Below are 19232 nucleotides of genomic sequence, written 5' to 3'. Positions count from 1 at the left end.
CACTAACCAAAAAAGAAAAACTACAGGCCAATATCTCAGATGAGCACAGACACAAAAATCTTCAAAATATTAGCAAATTTGATTCCAAGAAGATATTTTAGAAAGTATGCATCACAATGAAGTGGGATTTATCCCTCAGATGCAAATGTGGTTTGACATTTGCAAATCAACATGCTACCTCACATCAACAAGACAAAGGGTAAAAACCATATGACCCATTTCAATAGATGAAGGAGCATTTGGCAAAGTACGACATCCATAGTGTAAACCCTCAACAAAGAAGGTTTAGAGGGAACATACCTCAACATAATAGAGGCTATATATGAAAAAGCCACAGCTAACATCAAACTCAACGGTGGGGGGGGGGGGGGGGGGGAGCTTTTCTCCTCAGATCAGGAACAAGACAAAGATGCCCACTCTCACCACTTTTTTCACCATAGCATTCAAAGTCCTAGCGGCAGCAATCAGACCAGAAAAAGAAATAAAAGGCATCCAAATTGGTAAGGAAAAAGGAAAACTTTCACTATTTGCAGATGACATGACACTACATGGAGTAAATCCTAAAGACACCACCAGAAAACTAGAACTGATAAATGAATTCAGTAAGGTTGCAGAAAACAAAAATCAATACACTTAAAATGAAGTAGCAGTAGAAGGAAATTAGAACAACCCTATTTACAATTACACCAAAAACAATCAAATACCTGGGAACAAACTTAACCAAGGAGGTAAAAGAGCTGTACTTTGAAAACTATAAGAACACTGGTGAAATAAACTGACAATGACACAGTCAAACAGTCCATGCTCCCCAGAAGCCTGGGCAGCTCAATTAAGCACCAGCTCAGGTCATGATCTCATGGTCTGTGGGTTGGAGCCCCACATCTGGCACTGGACTGACAGCTGGGATCCTGGATCCTGCTTCTGATTCTGTGTCTCCCTCCCTGTCTGCCCCTCCCCTCCTTGCACACACGTGTTCTCTCAAAAATAAATAAAACATGAACGCTCCTGGGGCGGGAGAACAATTACTTTTAAAAGATCTATATTACCCAGTGCAATATACCGACTTAATGCAACCACTATGAAAACACCAACAGCATTTTTCACAGAACCAGAACAAATAATCCTAAAATTTGTATAGGAACCACAGAAGACCCCATATAGCCAAAACGTTGAAAAAACAAACCTGGAGGTGTCACGATCCCAGATTTCAAGCTATTCTCCCTAACTGTACTAATTGAAACAGTATGGTGCCGGCACAAAAACAGACATATAAAGCACTGGAACAGAATAGAGATCCAGGAAAGAAATCCAAGATTATATGGTCAATTAAACTTCGACAAAGGAGGCAAAAATATACAATGGAAAAAAGTCTCCTCACAAATGGTGTTGGGACTGGACAGCTCCATGCAAAAGAATAAAACCAGACGACCTTTGTTCACCACAGATGAAAATATGCCCCCAAGATAAATTAAGGACGTAAATATATGATCTGAAACCATAAAAATCCTAGGTTAAGAGCATAGGCAGTAATTTCTCAACCTTGGTGGCAGCAAAATATTTCTCGAGGTGTCTCCCGAGACAAGGGGAACTAAAGCAAAAATAAACTAGTGGGAGCACGTGGAGATAAAAGGCTCCGGTGCAGCAAAGGAAACCATCTAAGAGACAAAACAATGAATGCAAGAGATTTACAAACGACATATCCCGTAAAGGGTCAGTATCCAAAACACAAAGCGGGAAGCATGGGAGCGTAGGCATAATAAAGTACACTTTTACCATCATCGTTTAATTGAAGGAGATCACATACCGAAGTGCGTGATAAAGGAGGTGTGTTCTATAAAGCAGTGAGGACGCCCGAGCGCAGTGACCACGCACATGTACGTCTGGTAGGTACACAGCATGCACACACACACAGAATATTACACCGTGTAAACACGCCGCCACATGTAAGTAGCAGCACTCACAGACATGGGCTGGGACACCCTCGAGGAAAACCTCAAGCGGTAGACGCGAACGGCAAGCTCGTCACTCTCGGCCATGCGCGAGTCCGGCCGGCGATGTCGTCCCCAGCAGCGACCAGGGGACACGACCTCCACGCCAGCCCACGGGGAGCAGCCCGCAACGCGCGCCCTCCGCTCTAGGAGGGCCGTAGGGACGAAAGTCCGGCCCGGCCGCCTGAGGGGATTAGCGCTCCTCCCAGACACGGCTCGGAGCCCAGGGAGGCACCGCGTCATGCCGACGCGACCCGCGGGCGCGCACCCCACCGCTCTGTGCCATCACCCCGCGGCCGAGGCCCGCGCTCACCCGGCCGCGGCGGGGCTACCACCGAGGCTCCGGAGCCGGGCAGGCGAGGCCGCGCGGACCCCCTTCCGGCGCACGCCCGGCCACTTCCGCCGCCTCTCTAGGCTGCTCGGAGGCCGTGTCTGCTCTTTGGCCTCCTCGCGGGCGGCCCGCGGAGGAGTAAGAAGTGCCCCGCTCCCCACTCCCCCAAAGCGGACCTCCCGTGGGAAGCCAGGCTGGCCCTAGCCTTCCAGTTCCCGGCCCCATCCCACTTCTCACCTGCCGCCTTGCCTCCTGAGATGCGCCCTCCCGCCTCCCCCAGCCTTCAGCCTTGCCACAGCGGCACAGAGACGCGAGGAGCTCGTCCGCGGGCACACAGCTGCGGAGTAACGAACACCTGCTGTGCTGACAAACTAGCGGACTTCTCTGCGCCCGCCGCCGGACCCCAGCGCCCCCCAGCCCCCCACCTGCCCCGCGCGTCCCCTCCCCGTCCCCTACCTGCCGCTCGCCGGCCGTCGGACCTGTCCCCACGCTCAGCGCCGTGTTCTCCCGTGCGCGCGAAGGCCGTGGGCCCCGGACGCTGCGAGTCTCCCAGCAATTACACTGATCCCTGTGTGTGAGGCACCACCTACTCCTTCTAGATGAGGAAGGAAAAGGCGACTTTCCAGGTGCACAAAGTTTCCAGGCACTTGATGGGGAACACTAGATGGGGGCGTCAGTCAGCCTCAAATATGAACCTCAATCAAGTACAACATGAAGCCGATGCGGGGCTCAGTTTACGCGGTTATAAAGGCCCGTGGTGAATGCCCATGGCCGCCCCTTCTGCGGGAAGGTGAGGATCATTACACAAACCCAATGGAAAGCTATCTTCATTCCACCCCTTAGGGCCTTTGCTCCACCTCGTCCCGGTGCTGGAGGCGTACCCTCTTCCCAGATTGCACCGAGGGACTCCCTCACCTCCCATGATAAAGGAAATTTTCAGCTTCTCATGTTTGTGGGCCCTGCTCCTGGACTCTCAGGGAAGCTATACTTTAACATTTGCCAAAGTCAGAACACCTGGGCAAAACCTCAAAGCAGGGGCTCTCTTTCTGCCCGGAACACACGTCGTACCTCTGCCTGGTGAAAGTTACCAAAAAGCATTCTGAACACAAAAGAAAAAGGAATCACCATCCCTGGTTGCAGTAAGTTTAAAGCCATGCTGCCCTGCAGATACTAAAACAGTTCCATAAGCTCCGCGAGGACTTGCAACTTTTTACGTAAAAACGTATACACGCAACACCAAACACTCCCTTACCGGAGCCCTTTTTGAAGACTGTGTATCCCCGGCAGCTGTCCTAACTTGGGTTCCAATTAAAAACTCTTCCTTTTGGGGGCGCCTGGGTGGCGCAGTCGGTTAAGCGTCCGACTTCAGCCAGGTCACGATCTCGCGGTCCGTGAGTTCGAGCCCCGCGTCAGGCTCTGGGCTGATGGCTCAGAGCCTGGAGCCTGTTTCCGATTCTGTGTCTCCCTCTCTCTCTGCCCCTCCCCCGTTCATGCTCTGTCTCTCTCTGTCCCGAAAATAAATAAACGTTGAAAAAATTAAAACAAAACAAAACTCTTCCTTTATGTAAAGAAATTTTAAAAGGTTTGTTCATTCTGCGCCCAACATTTCTTGGTGTAGCCGGTAGGAGCTCAGAGCAACTTACCTGAAAACCGTGGGGGTGCTCGGGAAATCACAGCGGGTACCAGCACGGGCCCTTTATACCTCTGACTTCGCGGCCCCTCGAAGGTGTATCTGGTGTGTTCTCCCGCTCTCCAGACCTCCTCAATTTGAGTTGATGGGCTTGTTGTTTGAGCGGTCAAAGATTACAGGTAATGTTCTCTAAGTGGGGATAACCTAGAGGGGGAAGTTTATGGGTTGGTTGTCTTAATTTAGCATTATACTAATTGATGTTATTACTATAAGGCTCGAATAAAATTTTCGGGTTAGAAAAGTGAGAGACTGAATCACAGCTCAGATGAAGGGACACTTGCTTCTTCTGGCCAAATGGTGCTTTCAGGTGACTGAAAGCCTAGCGGGCGTATCTGAGGAATTCCTTTGAGATTTAGCTCTCCCATAGGAATTTCCTGTCTCGTAAGGTAATTCATGATTGGTTTATCCGGGGACTCATCCATAAGGACTGATTGTCCAGTGCTCTGAGCCCCCTAGACGGCCTTAGGCCTTGCTGGGAGAAACTGAGTCACATGAGAGTGTATTATGGCTGTTTAGAAGTGACATTCACAGGCAGCACCCTATCTACCCCGTTTAATATCCTTAGATCTTATTCAAGCCTTAGTCTAAAAATAAAACAAATTAGGGGCACCTGGGTGGCTCAGTGCCTTGAGCATCTGACTTCGGCTCAGGTCACGATCTCACAGTTCCTGAGTTCGAGCCCCGCCTCGGGCTCTGTGCTGACGGCTCAGAGCCTGGAGCCTGCTTCCGATTCTGTGTCTCCCTCTCTCTCTGCTCCTCCTCCGCGTGCACTCTGTCTCTCTCTCAAAAATAAACGTTAGGGGCGCCTGGGTGGCGCAGTCGGTTAAGCGTCCGACCTCAGCCAGGTCACGATCTCGCGGTCCGTGAAGTTCGAGCCCCGCGTCGGGCTCTGGGCTGATGGCCCAGAGCCTGGAGCCTGTTTCCGATTCTGTGTCTCCCTCTCTCTCTGCCCCTCCCCCGTTCATGCTCTGTCTCTCTCTGTCCCAAAAATAAATAAACGTTGAAAAAAAAAATTAAAAAAAAAAAGTTAAAAAAATTTTAAATAAAATAAAAAAATAAAACTAAAAGGAACAGAGAACTGTGCTCCAAAACTCCTGGAAAACCACCTCCCACCCCCAGGGAACTCTGGCAGGCTTTACGGACAACACATATGCGCCTATACCTGCAAGTCCTCACCAACGGGAAAATATAAGGAAAACCAGAGTCTCCGATGTCCCAAGGGGAGCTCTTTTCGACATGTCTGGATTAGCGTCTTGTGCGCAGCATTACAGAAAACCGGCTAGAAGACCAAGCGCTCAGAAACTAGGAAGCCGTTTGGTTCAGTCAGTAAAGCCTCAACTTTCAGGAGGAACCAACACTCATAGAGTCACTCTGGGCTTCGCTTGGTTTGTTTGCTGCCGTAGCATTTGGTATCTTTGGATAAAACGGGCCATGTTCTAACTGGAAAATGGAAAATAAGTAAGCAATAGATCCATAAATTATAATGCTATCTTATGATTAGATTTGTTTTAATAAAAGGGAGATATTTGGAAATTGGGTCTTTAAATGTTTTTTCCACAAATATATTTAAAAAAAAATTTTAATGTTTATTTATTTTTGAGAGAGCGCAAACGGAGGAGGAGCAGAGAGAGAAGGAGACACAGAATCTGAAGCAGGTTCCAGGCTCTGAGCTGTTAGCACAGAGCCCGACGCGGGGCCCAAACTCATGAACCGTGAGATCATGACCTGAGCTGAAGTCGGACACTCAACCGAGCCACCCAGGCACCCCATGTTTTTTCCACAAATATTAATGAAACTTAGAGTAGCAGTTGTTTAGGAATGCCTGGAGGTTAGCAAAAGGGAAGTCAGGGCCAGCTATGGAGAGGGTCAGAGACCTGTCCTGGCAGCATTCCAGAACAAAGCACAGGCCCAAGATTACTGACAAGGTAGGCCGGAAACCCCTGACCAAATAATGAAGAAAAGGCCCAAAACAAACAAACAACCAAAAAATCCTGCTTCCAAGAAATTCCTGCTCCAAATAATGGATATTCCACCCCCTTAACAACTGTCAATAAAAAACACAAGCCCTAGGGACACAGAGCATGCGGGGGGGGGGGGGGGGGGGGCGGAGAGAGAGAGAGAGAAAGAGAGAGAGAATCTTAAGCAGGCTCCGAGCTGTCAGCACAGAGCCCGATGTGGGTCTCCGACTCATGAACTGCGAGGTCGTGACCCGAGCTCAAGTTGGACGCTAAACCAACTGAGCCCCCCAGGCGCCCCTCAAGAGCGTACTTTTTAAATAAACTTTCCCCCTTGTGTCGCTCATTTGCTGTGTCCTTGAATTCTTCTGATCAGACCGAAAACCTCCTGTTTAAAATAAACATCTTTGGGACAGGCTGGGTCGAGACTCCAGGGCCCAGAGTCTCCCCAGTTTACTGGGCAACACTTGGACCAGATTACTGAAACAGAACCTGAAAAATAAAATGAAAACATTCCCAGATTCTCCCTTCCATTTTCTCCCTGCTGCAGGCTCGCCCTTAATTAGGCCTTTCTTCCAGACTCTCCCCCTGCACCCCTCAGAAGGCCTCCTCTCCCCCACCCCCTGCTTTTCTCCTTTGCCCCTCTGGCTTCCTGTGGCTGCTTTCTCCTCTGTGGGCTTTTCTTTGCCTTCCCGAATAGAGAAGGGAAGGAGGGAAGGAGACGGGAACGTGCGGAGCCCTGGGGTGGGAACCCAGAGGGGCAGGCTCCAGTTCAGGGCGCTATGTGGGAGGGGCAGGTACAGACACCTCAGCGGGGACCCGGCCCCTGGGTCCTGGATGCCCAGGGTCCCCGGGAGGGCCGGGGGTGAGGGCAGGCAGGTCTGCGGTGTGCTCGTGGGCGCGGGGCAGCCCCTGGGCCTTCACCCCCGGAGCTCAGGCACAGCTCAGGCACGAAGGACGAGGACCGGAGCTTTGTCTAGGCGAACATGGAGGGCGTCTCTCAGACTCCCCGGGGGAAGGTCGGGCTGGATTTGCCTGTGCCAGGCACCGCCTCCCCCTCCGCCCTCTTGCGCGGGAGCACAGCTCTGGGGACTACACGCTGCCGACCACGGAGGCCGCAGGACGGAGGGGGCGGGAGGGAAACCGCACCGGCCTGGCGCCCCTTGGCATTTCCGAAGAGCCTCGTGGCCTTGGTGCTCTGGGAACCAGCAGCCGCGCCGGGAGCGTGCTGGAAATGCAGATTGCTGGGCTCCGCTCCGACCTTTGGAATTAGAGTCTGTATTTTAAGATCCCAGGCGATTTGTAGATACTCTAAAATTTGATAAGCATTATTCTAGGATAATCTGAATTTAGCCAATTGTTCTACTCACAAATGAAACAGTCAAGGAAACTTAAAGAGCCACCCCCACCCCCCCGTCCCTAAGCTGTAAGAGCTATAAGGGAAGCCACACACACATACACACATTCTAATTTTTTAGTAATAAACTTCAAAAACAAAGGTTTAGCACAGTATACTTTAAAGCTGAACTTTTACTTCCTCATTTTAGAAATTCTGCCTCAGATTTTGACTGTGGAGACCAGTATAATGAGAATGTCCGCAGGGGCATTTAACATCCTAGGGAGTCCCAGCATGCTCACAATGCCACCTGTATTCATTAGATGGTATCGTTTCTTTTCTGAATCACAATGCACAGTTTTTGAGAGCTGGCTTAAGTGTTTCAAGGTTTGTGTTGAGTTAGTCTTTTTTTTTTTAATGTTTATTTACTTTTGAGACAATGCGAGAGACAGAGTGCAAGCAGCAGAGGGGCAGACAGAGGGAGACACAGAATCCGAAGCAGGCTCCAGGCTCTGAGCTATCAGCTCAGAGCCCGACGCGGGGCTCGAACTCACGAACCGCGAGATCATGACCTGAGCCGAAGTCGGACGCTTAACCGACGGAGCCACCCAGGCACCCCTGGATTTACCTAATCTTCAAAGAGTATACTGAGGCCCCCGGCGCGCCTGGATTCACCCAATCTTTAAAACGTATACACATACACAGAAACCAGTTTTTCAGAGTTGTTCAGTATTCAGTATCACCCAAGAACAGCCCCTCCGCAGCCATTTATTTCCAGGTGATTTCGGTCTCTCTTGAGGGAAATCATTAGAAACGAACCAAAGGATAGGGAAGAAGGGGGGTGCCCGGAACCGCCCACAACCACGGCCGTTCACCACGAGACCCCGGCACCGAGTCTGCAGACGAGCGACTCGTTCCGGAGCACCGTAAATTTGGCCAAAACCAAATGAGCCACGTGAAAAGCCGACTTTCCAAGACGGCCCCTCTAGGAGTCCGGGGGTCCGGGGGTCCGGGGAATTAGTCCGGTTTGGCAACGGTATGGATTCTAAAATGCCTGATGAGGTTGCAGTGGTGGCCGAAGGCCTTCCCGCACTCGTCACACGCGAACGGTCTCTCCCCCGTGTGGCTCCTCTGGTGCTTGGCGAGCAGGGTCCGCCGGCTAAAGCGCTTGCCGCACTGGCCGCACTGGAAGGGCCTCTCCCCCGTGTGGACGCGGAGGTGCTGGAAGAGCCCCGCGTTCTGGCTGAAGGCCTTCCCGCACTCGCCGCAGCGGTAGCGCTTCTCCCCCGTGTGGATCCGCTGGTGCTGAACGAGGTACGCGCTCAGGCGGAAGGCTCGCCCGCACTCCTCACAGCCGTAGGGCTTCTCCCCCGTGTGGATCCTCCTGTGTCTGATGAGGCCGTTGCTGGCACCGAAGGCCCTCCCGCACTCGCCGCACACGTAGGGCTTCTCCCCGGTGTGGCTCCGCTGATGCTCGGCCAGGCCGGAGCGCTGGCTGAAGGCCCTCCCGCACTCCTCGCACTCGTAGGGCTTCTCCCCGCTGTGGGTTCTCTGGTGCTGAGCGAGGACCGAGCGCTGAGCGAAGCCTTTCCCGCACTCGCCGCACCTGTGCGCTCGCTCTCCGGCGGCGCGTCCCCTCGGCTTCCCCGCCCTGCTCTCCCGCTTCCACGCTTCCCGGCACTGCGAGGCCAGGGGAGCGTCTCTTTGGAGTCGGCTGTCTCCCAAACGTTCCATTTCCTTCAAAACTTCTTGCCGCGCGGCCGACGCCTGGCCTTCTGGTGCAACGTCAGCACCTGGAACGGTAAGTGCACGGACAACGTCACGTCTCTGTCCTTCAGGGGCAGCGCAGCCACGGGACGGGGCAGCGGAAGGCCCTGTCCAAGCACACGCGTTCTAAGAGCACAGAACTGGCGGAGCGAGGAAGACGAGGGCTCCGGAGGAACCTGCGACCACAGCGGGCTCAGGAGCACGGCTGCGATGGCCGCAGGGGCCCCGGAGAGGGCGAGGCTCCCGAAAGGAGGTGTGTAAGCAGGCGCGGTTCCACCTCTTTCACACACACTGACTCCGCACATCCCCAAACGACTCCAGGACTGTGATGATCTCCAGCCCACGGATGCGTCCACCAGAGGTGCCGGATGGCCACCTGGCCTGCCCAATGTCACAGAGCTGCTGAGTGGCCGTGCTTAAGTTACAACACAGGCACTCTGACCCCAGAGTCCACGGTCTTAACCGCTACCCTACACGGGGCCACCAGAGATCCCAGGTGGAGCCATCAAAGTCCTTACCTTGTTCCCCAAATTTGTGGGGACCAAGAGATTCACACTTGAGCTGTGTCACCGTGGCCTGAAGCTGGATGGCTCTTGATTCCTGCTTGGCCTTCACATGCACCCCATCCTCTGACAGCACTTCTGAGTGGCCAGGGGCCTCGTCTGGGGCCTGGAGGCAGGTAGGTATATTTGGGTTCGTAAGAGAGGGACACGGGAGCCCAGGCTAACATACTATGGAAGGAACCGCCCGAACCATTGTGTAGAGGGATGGCATGGGGACAGGCCCAGAGTTCAATCCCTACTCCTGCCTGATTCCCTCCCCTTGAGTGTGAGCTGTACTTAGTGACTCAGAAGCAACGGTCTACAATTTCTGCTGAGACTAAGTCATACAAAGCACTGTGGCTCTATCCTCATGCTCCTTTTCTCTCTGTCTGTCTGTCTGTCTGTCTCTCTCTCGGGGAAGACAGCTGATGCGTGAGGACACTCAGCCGAGGCAGAAACCCACACGGCAAAGAACTAAGCCCTCCGGCCAACACCAGTGAGGAACTGGGGCGCCCACCAGCACCCACGGGGGGAGCAGTCTCAGAAGTGGATCCACCAGCCCCAGGCAAGCCGGAGGGGGGCTCCCCTGTGCACGGGGCTGGGATAGGCCCCAGCCCTGCGGCCACCCACTCCAGCGACCCCGGCGCTACACCTCGCCTCACCGTGTCTGGGTTCTGGGTGGCGGGATTAATGGGGGGCCTGTGGCCCTGACTCACTGTAAGGCCCTGTTGCTCTGTGCCTCAGTTTCCCTCTCCACCTCAGGAGAGTGGGTTAGGTCACCCCAGCCTCAGAGGACTGGTAAAAAGACAATCCAAGTTAAGAAAACAAATCTTCACTGCAACCCCGTGAGAGACCCTCCTAAGCAGCTCCCTAGGTCCTGACGCACAGAGTCCGTGAGGTAGTGCTGGGGTTGTTTAAGCCATCACGCTTGGGGGTAGTTGGTTACACAGCAACCGAGAACTGGCTGCAGCCAGCTGGCCCGGGTCACTCGGTACGCGGCATCTGGGAGCCCATCTTCCTACTCTCACCTGGTTCTCAGGCTCACTGAACTCCCTCTCCAGACCCTCCAGCGCCGTCACCACCTCGTCCCCGCTCTCCGGGTGCTGTCCCCGCACCCAGGCCTGGAGCTCCTCGGGCAGGATGGTCAGGAACTGCTCCAGCACCAGCAGCTCCAGGATCTGCTCCTTGCTGTGCGTCTCGGGCCGCAGCCACTGGCGGCACAGCTCGCGGAGTCGGCGGAGCGCCTCGCGGGGCCCGGGGGACTCTTGGTAGCAAAAGTGCCTGAAAAGTTGGCGGGAGGCCTCCTGAGTAGAAATGCCGCTCTCTCGAAGGAAGGTCTCCTGGTCCCAGACACGGTCCTCCTCCACCTTCACGGCTCTAAGTCCGGGCTGCTCCTCCGCCGAAGCCATCCTGCTCAGAAGGCTCGCCCCAGCCCGGGCGAGGGAAGCGGATGCAAGGCTCCCTGGCCTGCTCTTGAAGAGCACACACCTGACGATAAAACATTACGTGTTCATGGAAGTGACAAAGTGCCGGGAGAAAAAGGAAAGTTCGGGAACAACGAGCATCGTGCTACCGTTTATGTTCACGACAGTACATCTAGGCTTTTACTTACCTCTGTCCAGAATCTGGAGAAAAGCATGTGGCACATAACCGCCCGGCCTCCTCACTCTTTCCAGCGCCTTCCCACTGGGAGTCTGTGCTCAACCACGTGACTGGATCTGGCCACTGTGCCATCAGCAAACGCGACACAACCAAAGGTTGGGGAAGAACTTGTGTGACACAGCCCCCGGGCTCGCTCTCCACGACCGTGAGGAGGAGGACCCACTGCCCCCCCCCCTCCTCCGATGACACTCCCGGCTCAGCTGACAGGCAGCTGGCCTCCAGACGTGTGAGCCTGGACGCGTCTGCCGAGCCGCCCGGCGGCCCCCCAGCTCGCTGCAGATACGCGGGTAAGCCCTGCCCAATCAGCTGCACCCCACAGATTCTTTTTTTTTTTTTTTAATTTTTTTTTTTTCAACGTTTATTTATTTTTGGGACAGAGAGAGACAGAGCATGAACGGGGGAGGGGCAGAGAGAGAGGGAGACACAGAATCGGAAACAGGCTCCAGGCTCCGAGCCATCAGCCCAGAGCCTGACGCGGGGCTCGAACTCCCGGACCGCGAGATCGTGACGTGGCTGAAGTCGGACGCTTAACCGACTGCGCCACCCAGGCGCCCCTTTAATGTTTATTTTTGAGAGACAGGGTAGGAGCGGGGGAGGGGCAGGGAGAGCGAGGGAGACACAGAATCCGAAGCTCCAACTCGCGAACCCACGAAATCATGACCTGAGCTGAAGTCGGACGCTCACCTGAGCCACCCAGGCGCCCCGCCACAGATTCTTCAGGCCGCCAAGTTTTACGGTTGTTACACCATGTTGTTATGGCCACGAAAAACTGAGACACGGCCTTGGCCACTGGGGAGGGAACCAGGCAGTTGCAGAACAAGAGTAAGGGAAATCTACTTTCCACAGAATACTCTCTACCTTTCCTGATTTTTGTATCATTTGAAATTCTTATTGCAAGAAAACAAACAAAAATAAACAGTGATTTAAAAACCTGCTAGACAGTCAATACACAGTAGCATCAGGTAAAGAACAGACACACAGGACTTGCTATAAAATCAAATGATGGGGGCGCTGGGGTGGCTCAGTCGGGTAAGCGTCCAACTTCGGCTCAGGTCACAATCTCACGACGCGTGGGTTCGAGCCCCTCATCAGGCTCTGTGCTGACAGCTCAGAGCCTGGAATCTGCTTCTGATTCTGTGATTCCCTCCCTCTCTGCCCCTCCCCTGCTCACGCTCTGTCTCTGTCTCTCAAAAATAAATGTGAAAAAAAAAATCAAGTGATGAGTGCTATAACAGAGGATTTAACCAAATATCCAGAAAGCAAAGAGTAGGAAAAGATCATTCTGACTGGGTACGGAGCAGTGAAAACATGTGGCTTACGGGCAAATGCATTTGAATTAGGCTTAAAATAACAAACAGGAATTTGTCGGGCAAAGAAAGGGCAACGGGAGGAGACCCAACAGGACCAAAGCTCTCTAAGGTTACAGGGCACAGAAGATCTAGGGACCGGTGTGGGTGCTGGTGGCTGGACTACAGATTACAGGGTGTGGGCAGAAAACGTGTGGGAAGAGGTAAGGTGGGAACAGAAAACAGCCTTGAACTCCAGGCTGAGATGTTTAGACTCTATCCGACGGAAAACTGAGGGGCAGTGAGGCTTTCATGCCACTGTCACAGCATTAGATCTGTGTTTAGAAATACTGAGGAAGATTCAGGAAGGAAATCGTGAGAATATGTTGCAGGGTTGTGGACTGTAAGCTGGGAGGCCGAATGGTAGTTACACTGACAGTTTACTTTATTTATTTTATTTTATTTTTTTCTTCCAACGTTTATTTATTTTTGGGACAGAGAGAGACAGAGCATGAACGGGGGAGGGGCAGAGAGAGAGGGAGACACAGAATCGAACTCACGGACCGCGAGATCGTGACCTGGCTGAAGTCGGACGCTTAACCGACTGCGCCACCCAGGCGCCCCCTGACAGTTTACTTTAATGGTAGCATTTGAGTTTTATACATGGCCTCAGCCCAGTGTTAACAGAATTACTGGGGTGCCTGGGGGGCTCAGTTAAACGTCCGACTTCGGCTCAGGTCATGATCTTGCAGTTTGTGAGTTCGAGCCCCGTGTCGGGCTCTGTGCTGACAGCTCACAGCCTGGAGCCTGCTTCGGATTCTGTGTCTCCCTCTCTCTTCGCCCATCCCCGACTTGCTGCCTCTCTCTCGCTCTCAAAAATAAACGTTAAAAAATAGAATTATCAATGTGTGAGAGAATTTACAAGTTTTCCAGTTGTACTTTATTGCGGGAAAATGCATTTATCCCGTTCATTCAAATACATGTGCTGACCAGATGCCTGGCGTAGTGCTCAGGTCAGAGTGGTGAGAGGAAACAGGCTTGGTCCTTGCCTTTATGGCGCTTACGGTGGGGGAGACAGACGCTCGTGTGATACCTACATGAACAACGTTATGGTGTTGAGAAAACGGGAGAGTCACAGAGACTGGAGCTTGTGCTTTGCCAATGTCCACGGCCAACTGCATTGTTTTCACTCTTTACTGCAGTACCGAGTATCAGGTTTTTTGAGTCTTCAGTCCAAGAAGACTGTAAGTCTGAGAAGTCCTAACTATGGGTTTGCATTTAACTTCATGATTATTAAAAGTGTGGCAAGGGGCGCCTGGGTGGCGCAGTCGGTTAAGCGTCCGACTTCAGCCAGGTGACGATCTCGCGGTCCGTGAGTTCGAGCCCCGCGTCAGGCTCTGGGCTGATGGCTCAGAGCCTGGAGCCTGTTTCCGGTTCTGTGTCTCCCTCTCTCTCTGCCCCTCCCCCGTTCATGCTCTGTCTCTCTCTGTCCCAAAAATAAATAAACGTTGAAAAAAAAAAATTAAAAAAAAAAAAAAAAAAGTGTGGCTTACCACGGGGTTCCATTACAGGCAACAACTGTTCTGTGATCATGCTTAATGCTGCCAAGAACCCCGGAGCGGCGCAGGCAAACCCTCCACACACCCAAAGCCACCGGCGGGCAGCCTCTGCCTGTTCTCCCCACAGCTGCCGGGTGAGATCTTACCTCCTGCTCTTATGCCGCCCTGAACCTGTCTTTACTCATGGAGGTTTGTGGACCAAGAAATGAATTTTCCCTTTTCATTTCATCAAGACGTGGCAAGGAACGGGAAGGGAAGAAGGACGGGAAACACCCTCTTTCCCTTCTCCCCAAGCTCCCCCCCCCCCACCCGCCCAGGGATCTGTCAGCATTATCTGGTGCTCCCAGGTCTCTCTCCACTCCCGATCACATCCCAACTTGCTACAGATCCCAAACACCTCTTGTGACAAAATGCCTAGAAGATGTACAAGTCTACATTTGCCATAAAATCATGGATGGAACTTTCTTCAATGTTTTACTTACCTGATTTATTCAATTAAGTGCCCTGATTCAATTAATACAATTTGGTGTCATCTGTCTTCCTAGGAGGAAACAGGTAGCTGATACACATCTGATGAACCAAATGTAATGAGTTAAAAAAATTTTTTTAATGTTTACTTATTTTTGAGAGAGAGAGAGAGAGAGACAGAGCACAAGTGGGGGAGGGCAGAGAGAGAGGGAGACACAGAATCTGAAGCAGGCTCCAGGCTCTGAGCTGTCAGCACAGAGCTCAACGTGGGGCTTAACCCACAAACCACAAGACCATGACATTAGCTGAAGTCGGATGCTTAACTGAGCCACCCAGGTGCCCCCGTCATTGAATTCTTTATGTGACCAAGACCCTTTGGTGACATCCTTGGGATTACGAGCTGAAAGCTAAGGGCCAGGGAGTCTCTCCAGTTCACGCAGCAACATAATTAAGGTTACTAATTAGTGGACCTTATGAGCGGAAGACAGATCTCTGGGTGGGGCTACACTACTTCTACGACTTTTTAAAAATGTTTAAATTTTATTTTAGGGACAGAAAGAGAGAGAGAGAGAGAGAGAGCATGAGTAGGGGAGGGGACACAGGGAGAGAGAATCTCAAGCAGGCTCCATGTGTAGCCCAACGGAGGGTGGGGTGGGGATCATGACCTGAGCTGAAATCAAGAGTCAGACACTCAACCGTCTGGGCCGCCCTGGTGCTCCCTTATGATCTCTTTAAATGTAGACTATTCTCTGGCTGGTAGCAGATGAGGAAGCCAGAGATTTGAAGCATGAGGAGGATTTGATGCACATTTGCTGGCTGGTTGCTGGAGGAAGGGGCCACGTGTAAAGGAAGCTGAGACCAGTGTCCTGCTGGCAGCCAGCAAGGAAAGGGGGACCTCAGTTTTACCAGGAACTTCTGTCCTACAACTGCAAGACACTGAGTTTTGACAACTTGCATTTCTAAAATATAGTGGATAGATTTGGTGCCGTTTTTGTTACACACTCACAGTTTCAAAGTTTTCCTATTTGATTTCTTCTGATGTCGATTCCTGTGTTCTAGACCGATGTTGCCATTTCCTCACTCGTTTTACTCCGTAAACATTCCCTGAGCACCTACAATGCATCAGGCCACTCAGCGAGGCACCAGAGATATAATCGTCAAGAAGACAGAGCCCGCCCCTGTTTTGCGGGGGCTTCTGAAAGACAAAACGAAAGTAAGAGCAACGATGGTAAAAGTGAGGAGGCAAATGATACAGTGACAGTTGTGGTAGGTACTGTGAGGAAAACCAACCACTGAGTTACCAAATAAATGGAGGACCTGTTAAGACAGGTGGGTGGGAGGTAAACGTGTCAGCTGAGCCCTTAACAGCAAAAAGGAAGTGAGCCACGCAAAAAGCAGAGATGGGGGACAGGAAGAGCACGTGACACCGTTCGAGGCCCATGTGGTCACACACACGAAAGGCTGGAGCGGATACAGACAGAAGAGTGAAGAGCGGCAAAGAATTAGGCCGGCAGGACAAGCCAGAGGGTGCAGGGCCAGGAGCGTGGGTTTCATTTGAAGCGCAAAAGTCCCGGTAGGCTTTTACGGAGGGAAGTGAAGAGGCTGGATTTATGTTTTAAGAAGCTCTGCCACTGGATGGCGAATGAGCTTAAGGAATGACGGTGGAGCCAAAGTGCGAGCCGAGAAGCCCAGAGGCGAAAGAAGAGTGGGGAGGGAGGCCGTCGCATGGGATCCAGAAGACTTCCGCCCGAATGACGTATTCTTCAAGTTTATTTAACTCTGAAAAATACAACTGAAAGGCAACACAGCTTAATTTTTACTGCACAAAAATGCTTGTCTTTGGACAGACGCTTCTGGAGCTGTGCTAAGAGCTGGGTTTACAGAGTTTATAGCTCAAGGGGAGAGAATTACAACTTGGTGAACCACAAGGCATGATTTTGGAGGTGTGTTCAGGCAGACTCCTGGAGGAAGTAAGTGAGCTCATCCTAAATCCAGTATTCAGTTTCTTTCTTTCTTTTTTTAAGTTTATTTACTTATTTTGAGAGAGAGAGAGAGAAAGAGAGACAGAGAGAGACAGAGAGTGAGTGGGGTAGAATCCCAAGCAGGCTCCACACTGTCAGCACAGAGCCTGACTTGGGGCTCGATTCCACAAACCATGAGATCATGACCTGAGCCGCAATCAAGAGTCAGACGTTCAACCTACTGAGCCACCCCTAATAGTCAGCTCCTAGAATTACCTATAACCCACTGAAGAACTCACAGATACTAAGTGTCAATGATGTGCCAGGCAGCAAACACATGCGTCCTCCTGTTCCTTAGCTGAACTAAAAACACGGGAGGAAAAAGCATAAAAGAGCATTTTGCTGATTAGCTTCAGCGCATTAGCAACAGAGAGATCACAAAAATCGTAAACCACTTGTGTTGTAAAATACAACCCAAAGCACGACCAACTGCAACGACGAGTAGAGGAACCGCAGGTAAATCCAGAAACGACGGTGCTCTCCTCCTGGAGGTCTGTCAACTCCTCCCTTCAACGGACGGGGAGAAGCGAGGGGAAAGGCAGGACTCGTTTTTAAATGTTAAAAGACAACTGCTTGCAATGAATAGTCTGTAGCTGGCTCCCAGTTGGTGCACATCAGTTGGAAAAGACATCCGTAGGACGACTAGGGACTAGGTGTTAGGTGATCTTAGGGAATGCTCTTACATCTAGTCAGGTGCGTTAGTGATTTGCTTCCATAAAACCTCAATTTTTAGGGGCGCCTGGGTGGCGCAGTCGGTTAAGCGTCCGACTTCAGCCAGGTCACGATCTCGCGGTCCGTGAGTTCGAGCCCCGCGTCGGGCTCTGGGCTGATGGCTCAGAGCCTGGAGCCTGTTTCTGATTCTGTGTCTCCCTCTCTCTCTGCCCCTCCCCCGTTCATGCTCTGTCTCTCTCTGTCCCAAAAATAAACAAACGTTGAAAAAAAAAAATTAAAAAAAAAAAAAAAAAAACCCTCAATTTTTAAACTAGGAATGACAAGTCATGACGCTTGTGAGGTCTTTGGAAATATTTAGAGAAAAAACAGATGCAATAATGCTACCACTGGCGACGCACAGGGGGCGGGTACCGGGGAGTCCGGCCTTCCCCGGGGAGCAGGACCCGCCGCCGAGCGCCTCTTCCCCGCCCCCTGCGGGGGTCTCTCCCACCGCCCGACGGGGCGGGACCGTCTTCCGGGAGCCCGGGGCGAGGAGCGAGGGACGAGGGATCCGAAACTCACCTCGGGTCCAGGGAGGCTCCAGGGCCGCGGCGGGTAGCGGCGCCCTGGCAACCAAGCGGCCGTGAAGGCCGGAAGTTCGTCAGCCGCCTGAGCCCCGCGGTCTTCCAGGAGCTTTCCTGGCCTCTCTAGGACCCCGCAGGTCGCTGCGTCTCGGTGGCCACCCCGCCGCCCAGCTCCGGCTCCCGCGAGCCCCGCCAGCCCTCCCGTTTGGGCGGCCTCGGCTACGCAGCAGTTCCGCCAGTTCCAGCGCTCGCCACCCGGGGCTCTCTCGGTGTTGGCCGCACCACAGGAGATGGTGGTTGTGGGGGTGATTGATTTACTCTTGACCGTCGTCTGGATTCTCGGAGTCGAGGAGGAGACGCGGACACGTGAACAAGTGACTACATAAAGCTGATGTGTAGCCGAAATGAAATAAATGTTTGTAAATCGACCAGGCTGTAGTGACCGCTGTGTACTTAGAACACAGACATCCGTACTAAGCCGAATAGGCGGCCCAGAAGGCATAGGAGAGCTGGCGTAGCGCGGGGAGCATCCGGGGAGAATCAGGGAGGAGCGCGGAGAGCATCGGAGGATCACGGAGGAGCGCGGCGAGCATCGGACGAGGACCAGGGGAGGAGCACGGGGAGAAGCGGGAGGAGAAGCACGACAGGACTGTGTGTGACCACTGCTGGATGGCGCAGGATGGGACTTGTACTGGTCCCTCAGCAGAAGTTAGGTGATGGGAGCACGTGTTACTGTGGCTGTGGTCGCAGGATGGGAAGCATCTGAGACGAAGGGGGACCAGTGAGGAGACTACTTCCAGGAGCACAGGCGGCCAGGACCACCGAGTGCACGCTGACAGCCACGCGCCTGGCTCGCAGGTGGCGGGGACCACGCAGCGCACGCGGACGTCAGGCGCGGGGAGCTCTGGTGGCTGGGACCACCGAGTGGCGGCCGGCGGCGGCTAGAGAGGCCCAAAAGTCCTTCGCGCAGCCGCAGCCACGCCCCGCCCCGCCCCGCCCCGGGGGCGCTACTTTCGGAACTGTTGGGGTGCGGCGAGCCGGCTCCCCCGGTCCGGTTGGGGTTGCCGAGGAGCCGCCTCCTCCCGCGAGGGGACCCCGGGGAGGCAGCGCCCGCCTCCGGGTAGGTGCCGCAGCCTCGCAGTGTGTGCAATCGGGACTCCGGGTCACACACACACACGCACGCACGCACACACACCCGCCGCGACGATGGGGGCCAGGTCGCGCTCCATTCGAAGACGAGGTCAGTGCCCGGCTCCTCAGTCTCTGTGCGGTCGGGCCGCCTGGTTCGATTCATCCCCCACGTATTGGCTTTGTGGCTTTTGGCCGGTCCCTTGACCTCTCTGTGCCTCACCTGACTGCTTTGTAAACCGGGGAAAATGATATCACCTAAGT

The 19232-nt window shown here is 53.2% G+C and overlaps 3 protein-coding genes across 5 annotated transcripts in view; all 3 read right to left on the bottom strand.

The window, feature by feature from the left end:
* Positions 1–2557, bottom strand: part of LOC123609455 — a 36407-nt gene extending 33850 nt beyond the window's left edge. The window contains exon 1 of the mRNA XM_045500526.1: positions 1962–2557. The gene's annotated coding sequence lies outside the window, so the exon portion shown is untranslated. The remainder of the gene's footprint in view (positions 1–1961) is intronic.
* Positions 1–19232, bottom strand: part of LOC123609414 (zinc finger protein with KRAB and SCAN domains 4-like) — a 455099-nt gene that overhangs the window by 70265 nt on the left and 365602 nt on the right. The gene's annotated exons all lie outside the window — the stretch shown is intronic.
* ZSCAN31 (zinc finger and SCAN domain containing 31) lies at positions 7425–18342 on the bottom strand. 2 transcript variants are annotated; one of them, XM_045500433.1, is made up of 5 exons: positions 17839–18342; positions 11222–11334; positions 10638–11097; positions 9586–9736; positions 7425–9093 (listed from the first exon to the last, which is right to left on the bottom strand). In XM_045500433.1, the coding sequence occupies exons 1-5, from the start codon at positions 18340–18342 to the stop codon at positions 8318–8320; spliced, it is 2004 nt and encodes a 667-aa protein (XP_045356389.1). In that variant the 3' UTR covers positions 7425–8317. The 2 variants fall into 2 exon arrangements, with proteins under 2 accessions (XP_045356389.1, XP_045356390.1); XM_045500434.1 differs by lacking the exon at positions 11222–11334 and having other exon boundaries at positions 17839–17940.

The sequence above is a fragment of the Leopardus geoffroyi genome, chromosome B2 (genome assembly GCF_018350155.1).
Source record: "Leopardus geoffroyi isolate Oge1 chromosome B2, O.geoffroyi_Oge1_pat1.0, whole genome shotgun sequence".
In the NCBI taxonomy this organism is placed as follows: Eukaryota; Metazoa; Chordata; class Mammalia; order Carnivora; family Felidae; genus Leopardus; species Leopardus geoffroyi.
This window is presented reverse-complemented; position numbering and strand designations above follow the sequence as displayed.